General features: G+C 36.9%; 1 protein-coding gene across 1 annotated transcript; it reads right to left on the bottom strand.

Annotated features, from left to right (window-relative positions):
* Positions 1-1464: 1464 nt before the first annotated feature.
* LOC145806727 (succinate dehydrogenase subunit 6, mitochondrial-like) lies at positions 1465-6370 on the bottom strand. Its single transcript, XM_082904456.1, has 3 exons — positions 5861-6370; positions 2546-2648; positions 1465-1801 (listed from the first exon to the last, which is right to left on the bottom strand). Exons 1-3 carry the CDS (start codon positions 6041-6043, stop codon positions 1647-1649), a joined length of 441 nt encoding a protein of 146 aa, XP_082760582.1. The 5' UTR covers positions 6044-6370; the 3' UTR covers positions 1465-1646.
* Between the last annotated feature and the right edge of the window lie 925 nt (positions 6371-7295).

Raw genomic sequence — 7295 nt, forward strand, 5'->3', positions numbered from 1 at the left:
CACCCATTTGTAACAGCATTGTTCCTGATTATTTTAAGAAAAAAAAAAAAAAAACAACAACAACAACCCTGCTACACTGTCATTGTTTTTGTCCTTACATTTTCCCCAAAGTAGCCCTAGAATTTTTGTTGAGAGCCTCTATATGCACTCTAAAAAAATTGTTGGACACTTTCATTTGTTAATAGGCGTCATTGCCAAACTTAGGGGTGTTTGGTATAATTTATATAAGTACATTTATTTGAGTCACATTATCTCTCTATTTTTCTGTACATCTTTTTGTAAAAAGTCAAAAGATATATTTATTTAAATCATTTCAAATACCTTTTATTATTTTTCTTTAAACACCCAATTAAGTCCAACTTTATCTCCACTCACCCACCATTTACTACCTCCGTTGTCATCATCCCCTCTTCCCTCACCTTTTATTCAAAAACCTTAACCCAATGACCCACCACCAACAAATAGAGTCTTAAATTGAAGAGAGAGAGAGACGAACAGAAAGGGCTAGGGGTGGCTTTTAGAGGTGGGGAGGGGTTGTCGGTGTCAAAGGTGGTAGTGGCATTAGCCGAAAAGGAGTTAATTTAAGGTAAAATTTTAAAATTTTGTTCTTATTGATAATTTAACTTGGATATATGATTCTTTTTTGTTTTGTTTTGTTTTGTCTTTTTTATCAAATGTGAGACGTCTATTAATACTTCTGAGGTGCATTTAGAAGCTTTTTTTGCTACCCCAATCCCTCCCTCTCTTGCTCTCTCTGCTCTTCAGCACCAACCACCAACACCAACATCTAAACTGTTGCCCAACTCCAACCGTAGTGCTTCCTGGCCTCCATCTCTCTAGTGCAACCACCAACACCAACAACCAACAACCAACAACCAACTCTATCAGTACATACTCCTTCCCTCTCACTTTTCTTCTCTAGAATTTTAGTTTCACTCCACTAATCCAAGATCTAAACAACAAAGTCCTAAATCTAAACAACAAAATCCTAGCATTACCCTTAATTATTATACAATTACCCTGAGGTGGTCGCTTGGTTGGTCAGAGCGTATGCTCCCCACATGCCAAGCTTAAGTTTGATTCTTACTAGCCCCTCCTGTTTGCCTAGATCATGCAATGCAATTAAGGAGTATTGCTTGATCCTTGGATTTACACTCTTGAGGAGCTCAAAAAAATTATTATACAATTACCTGAGAAAGTTTTGCCCAGGTTCTTAGCCCATAACCTGCTTTAAAATAAAAACATCTGTTGCAAGTTGCAACAACCATCACTCAGAATTCGCCTACGACTTTACGGCCCATTTGTGAGCACATTCATAGTTATCTGTTGCATGAAAAATCATATGCAAATCAAACAACCAACCCCCCCCCCCCCCCCCCCCCCCCCCCCCACACACACACACACAAAAAAAAAAAGAGCTATATTATCCTAGGAGAAAAAGCAAGGAAGGAAACTAAGACTGCATTTTTCACCATACACATCAATTCATTCAATAAAACAAGAGAATTCCACAAATCCATAATGTAGACACCCTAAAAGTAAAAAGACAAATCTCAATGCACGCTGAAATTTCAGAAGGAGCAAGATTATCTTATTCTCAGAAGAAACAAGGTTTCATTCAGCATTCAACAGACAGCTTAGCTAAGCTACGCCCGTTCTGCACATTTCTTCTCCCACCAGTCCAAGAACTTAACCTGTGCAGCCATGGTATCCAACCTGTAAAGTTGCAGCCAGTGATTTGCAATCTCATGTCCAAACGTCCAACCAAACACAGCTCCTGCACCAAGGGACAGTACAGCACCTGCCACAATAAAATAAAATTAGGGCAAGTAGCTTCCAACTTCAACCAAACTGTTTTCTGACAGAAATTTCATTTTTCCAAATGCTTCTCTCAAAGGTTCTAGCTTTCCAAATAATAGTAATCTAAATTTATAGGGTAATACATAATAACCACTAGCCAATAGTAATTAGAAGCCAATCAGAAAATCAAAAACACTCTCTCCCTAATATGATTTTAATGTGAAATATATATTAGTAGAGAAGGCCAAAACACCAGGACTTCGATCACTCAAAAAGCTTTCAAATTGGATAATTTAATGATTTCTACTAAAGTCTCAGATAAAGTCACAATTGCACATTTGAAATTATATTTGTAATATCAGGGAGCATTATCATCCTAATAATTCTTCATTGCATACAATCTTTATTAATACAATACTATAATCCCATGAACAAAAAGGATTCTGTATAAGAAACCTAAAAGTAGACAAGAAACTTGGAAGTTATGAGTAAAAGCACAACTCCGTTACAATAGAAGAAGAAGAAGAAGAAGAAGACCAACAAAATGTCAGAGACCACAAAAATTACCATTTATAGCATCTAACACACTGAGAATAACTAAATTTTGTAAAATATCACAGTTTTGTGGTTTAAATCTTCTTTTAGCGTGACAACCGGAAGTCAGAAATGAAAATGGAGATATTTCTCAAAGAAAACTATTTAAGAGTTGAGAAAAAGAATAGCTACTGAAATAAGCCCACAGTACCATGCGGACTCCTCGAATATTTCCAAGCAGCAGCTGCAGTTGAAACTGCTCCAATAACACTTCCTGCAGCACCAAATTTTGCTGCTTCACGGGCTGTCTTCAGCTGAAAAAGAAAAGGAAATGAATTAAGTACTCTACATTAAAAATGTTTAAAGAAAGCACAAGCAATAAGACCACCAGAGAAAAAGAACACCATGTTGGAAAACTTCTGCCTCCTGGGTTAGCAAATCTTATAAAATTTAGGGGTTGCTTGGGATGATCTAAATAAGTGAACTTTTTGACTTTTTATGAAATATTGGTTGGGTTTGGGTTGGGTTTGAAGTGATGTGTTAAAGAGGTGATGTGACTTAAATAGGATAGTGACTTTTTGACTTTTTATCTTTTTTCAGGCATGCCAAACTTGGCCTTAATCGCCCAAAGGTAACCCAAACGGGTGAGAGGGGTAAGTCTTAAGGTAATAATTTCCTGATCAAACGAGCATCACCAGCAAAGTTGAACTCACCCGAAGAAACATGATAATTTCATTGTCTTTAAGAATTGTTTTTTTCTATTTTCATGTCATTCAGAATTTGTAACAAGTAATACAATAAAATAGATAAAATGACTAGAGTAAAAAAAAAAAGAAGTGGATGTTAGAACCCTATATTTTTCTTCAAAAAAGAGAACACCCTATATTTTTCTTCAAAAGTAGATCTTAGAACCCTAAGTTGTCTTGCATCACAAGCTAGAAAAAAGCACTAGCAGAGACAATAGCTTTGATATGATAATTACAGATAAACTGGAGATTTATATGGCCTCAATGAATGCAAGTTTAAAATTCTAAACCATGTTCTCTTGGAACTTGGAAGCGAGTACACCATTAACCAGCTTGACGCAAGACAACCACCAAATTAAGAGAACCAAATTGGTTGTTGAGATGTCAGAAGATCCTAAAAAAGCTGAACTTGTCACGATTTACTTTGACTTCTCAACAAAGGAATCTAGTTTGCCCAAAAGTCCATTAGATTTATAAAGGATGAAAAAGCCAACGATTGGAAAGTCCAACAAGTCACGAACGTCCTTTTTCTTGTTAAGAGCTGAAAAGTCAACTTCATTATTATGATTTACTTTGACGTCCTTGGCTTTAGAATCTTGAGCACTGCATTCTTCCTTATTTTCTTCAAATGGCACAACAACATTGATTTTCATTTCCTTCCCATCATCCTGAGGAGCTTCAATATGATGAGAAGAAATATACAAGGGTTGCAGCCACAAATTTGAATCATAAAGGTCAAATTCTGGCCATTCAAATTCCCTAATTCTTGTTGAAAAAAGCCATCAATCGCAGCTTTTAAAGATAAAAGCATACCATTGCTGTTGTCTAACCTTGAATTTAGTTCATAATTGGTCACATTGTAATACAAGAGCAATTGTATCAAGCGATTGGTTGTGAAAGTAAGATAGTTTAGCTTTAACACCAAACTGATATAAGATAGCTTTAGGAAACTAAGGCCTAAGGTTGCCTCCAATAGGAATTGTGGTGATTTTCGGTATGAATGAGTAATACTCATTCCGTTCCATTTTGTTTGTCCATCTTTCTTATTTGGGATGTCCCAAAAAGATTGTACTCTTTGAAAAGTCAAAGCATAAACTGTGTAAGTTCCAAAAAATATCCCTTATAAAAAGTTATAGGCATATTTGAAAGTGGAAAATATAATTGCAATTGTTGAAAATAATGCCTTCGAATTTGAATTCCGATAGAAGGGAGTGAGTGATTAATATAAGGTAGTTTCTAGGTTTTATGGATGGCACAGATGTTTTACTTGGGCAGTATTTGGTTCATTGGAATTAAGTGAAATGGATTGATCATTTCATCACATTCTCACGTTTGGTTCACTAAAAAAATGATGAAAAATACATTGCAAAAATTGAATCATCATTGATCATAGTATGGGAATGGTCATTCCATAGGGCGACTAAGGAATGACCATTCTATTCTACACCTATTTTAGAAACAGTGTGATTTAGAGAGCCCTTTTGGGATACAAATGTCATGAAATGATCCAATACAAAATGAGAATGTGATGAACCCTGGGTTCATTTGCAGATGACCATATCCAATACAACTCTAAAGGCAAAAACTCAAAATAAAATCATTTACCATCAAAATCACATACACCCCATCTCAAAAATTATGAAATCCAAATTTTAGAAATCTGACATACTAATTGGTAAGGATTTGAAAGTACTTTTCTTGCTTTTCACAGCCAAAATCAAGCAGTTTTGGCTTTCAAATGCAAAGGAGTGGGGGCGGGGGAACTACTTCAGAAATGGAAATAAAGTGGTGCCTATACAAAAGAATTTAAAACCGACTTCTTAAAAAAATTAGAAGTCGACAAAATTAAAACCATTAAAAAAAAAAAAAAAAAAAAACGTGTGTAAGCCAACTAGAAACACCACCACGTAACATGAAACCCAACCATCAAAGACAACAATCAAATTTAACAACATAGAACAACTCACACACCATAGGAATATTTCTCAAATGAGCCTTCTATAAATAATAAAAAATTAAAAAAGGAAAATTTCACTTTAGATCCCTATTATATTGAGGAAAGATGCAAAGACAACTATGATATAGAAACAAACTGTTACAAAATTCAAATACCACAGGAAGCTACCTTAGAAAATCTTACTAACCAAGCACAACATAAGATCAAACTAGCTAAACACAACCCTGAGACAGATTTAACTAAACACAAATTTAGCTCCCTATTGTATAGGCTATGTGCACATAACCTGACATTTGAAAATAATCACTTAACCCTGTGATTTGTGCACTAAAGCGCATCACTAACTTCTGATTCCGTTAATTGCACTTATAAATTAACCTAAATAAATACCCTCCTCTTCTTTCTCTCTTCTGAACTAAATCTTTCACTTTACTCGTATCATTTCGAAATACAAGGCGCATGCATTACACTTTCTGTTAATTTGGACCAAAAAACATGATTATACACTTTAATCCACTAACCACGAGGTGTTAAAAGCAGTTATTTCTAATTGACAAGATTATTATGTATACATGACATACAGGGTGATAAAAGTGAAATTTATCCTAGAAAAAATTATGAGAGTTAAAAAAACAAAAACAAACCTAGAAAACAAGAAATGCCCAGCTCACCATTCAGGAATCAAAATATATCATTTGAACACAATAAACGCAGAGAAATATGGATCAACAATCCACTTTAAAATAAGTTGAACAAAACAATCAAAACTGGAATATATATATATATATATATATATGTAGAGAGAGAGAGAGAGAGAGAGTACAGTGGGGCCATGGAGGGGATCGGAGGCGATGAACTCCTCGACATCGGAATCGGACCAAGAGGAGATAGGATTTTGGCGTTGGACGAATCTGGAATAGTTATCGAGGATCGAAAATCTCTCACTCCAGAACTCTTTATACTCTTCCCAGTGCTTCCTAAAGAACGATGGTGATGAATCTCCCATTTTTTTCCCTCACACAAAACTCCTCCCTCCTTCACCTCCAATTCCTTTTTTCCAATCTTTAAACCGTCGCCCACTCTCTCTCTCTCTCTCTCTCTCTCTCTCTCGCGACTCGATACACCTCGCTCAGGCGCTGTTTGGCCCAAAAAAAGTCATTTTTGATTATTTTAGTAAAAGAAATTTACCAATTTAATACAATTTATTTATTGACAAAGAGGGCTCCCTCCCTTTAGTTTAGTTTTTGTAAAATAAAATAAAATAAAAAATTTTGAGTTTTGAATTTGACGTGATTAGGCTCATAAAGGTCATAACCCACTACGAATAATTCAAACTCATCACTTAGAGCCTAATACACAACCCAATTGATAGGGTCCAAAACAGCTAGAAACTAACATGACACGAAAAACCAATAATACCCAGGCACGCGGCAGGTAAAGGGCAAGCCACATCAGCAGACAAAAATCTGCAAAGTTATTGCCACTGCACATCGTCATTAATGCAGCCCCTCACAACATTTATTACGACAATACCTCTCCGTCAGAACAGCAAGCCCTCACCCTGAACAAAGTAAGCTACAGTATAGACTTTTGACCAAAGTGACAGGTCGGAAGGGACAACGAAATGATGACCAAAAGATATAAGCAAACGTTGAAGACAAGAAGAAGGTTAAGTTTTCTATCTCTAATTCATATCTCTACATTCCATTTCTCTTCTTTCTAACTTGCTCGTCGGAGGGTTCGCTGGGGGACACCCCGTTCTCTATTGAACTCTTATACAGGTTCTCAGGTGGGCTTGACCACTCGGATATTGGCTCGAGAAGCGTGGATCAGTCCGACCCGTTCTACTAGGAACCCGTTGTATCATAACTGTATCATTAGTTAGCGCCGTCCGTGGGAAGTCGCTTTGCTCCGTGCGCCAGTTGTGCTCATTGTCGCCGGGGACCCTGTTCCAATAACCTTTTCCTGCTACCCATCAACGTGTATGGTCACAATTAGATCCATGGCTTTTCACCAAAATGCCGCCGACCATCAAGCCGACCCCCCCAATCCAAACAACCCACCACAGTATTTCATCGAGCTTACCAACAGCATCAACCGCATGGCCGAGCAAAACCAAGCCCTGATAAATGCTCTACTCCAAAGGGACCTTCCTATGCCTCCTCCACCACCTCCAAATATTCCACCCAACCAAGAACGAGCTCTGAGCCATACTATCCCGCAGCCCTATCCACCCAACTTGGAAGGCCTGCAACCTC

Source organism: Camellia sinensis, chromosome 14, assembly GCF_055761805.1.
Source record: "Camellia sinensis isolate YWXY chromosome 14, ASM5576180v1, whole genome shotgun sequence".
In the NCBI taxonomy this organism is placed as follows: Eukaryota; Viridiplantae; Streptophyta; class Magnoliopsida; order Ericales; family Theaceae; genus Camellia; species Camellia sinensis.

Bases quoted from the DNA above. Each gene is read 5' to 3' on its own strand.
- LOC145806727 (XM_082904456.1), bottom strand. From the start codon at position 6,043: ATGGGAGATTCATCACCATCGTTCTTTAGGAAGCACTGGGAAGAGTAT. The intron at 2,649-5,860 runs GTACTCTCTCTC...TTTCTTTTTCAG, and splicing joins ATCCCCTCCATGGCCCCACT to CTGAAGACAGCCCGTGAAGC. The intron at 1,802-2,545 runs GTACTGTGGGCT...TTATTGTGGCAG, and splicing joins ATATTCGAGGAGTCCGCATG to GTGCTGTACTGTCCCTTGGT.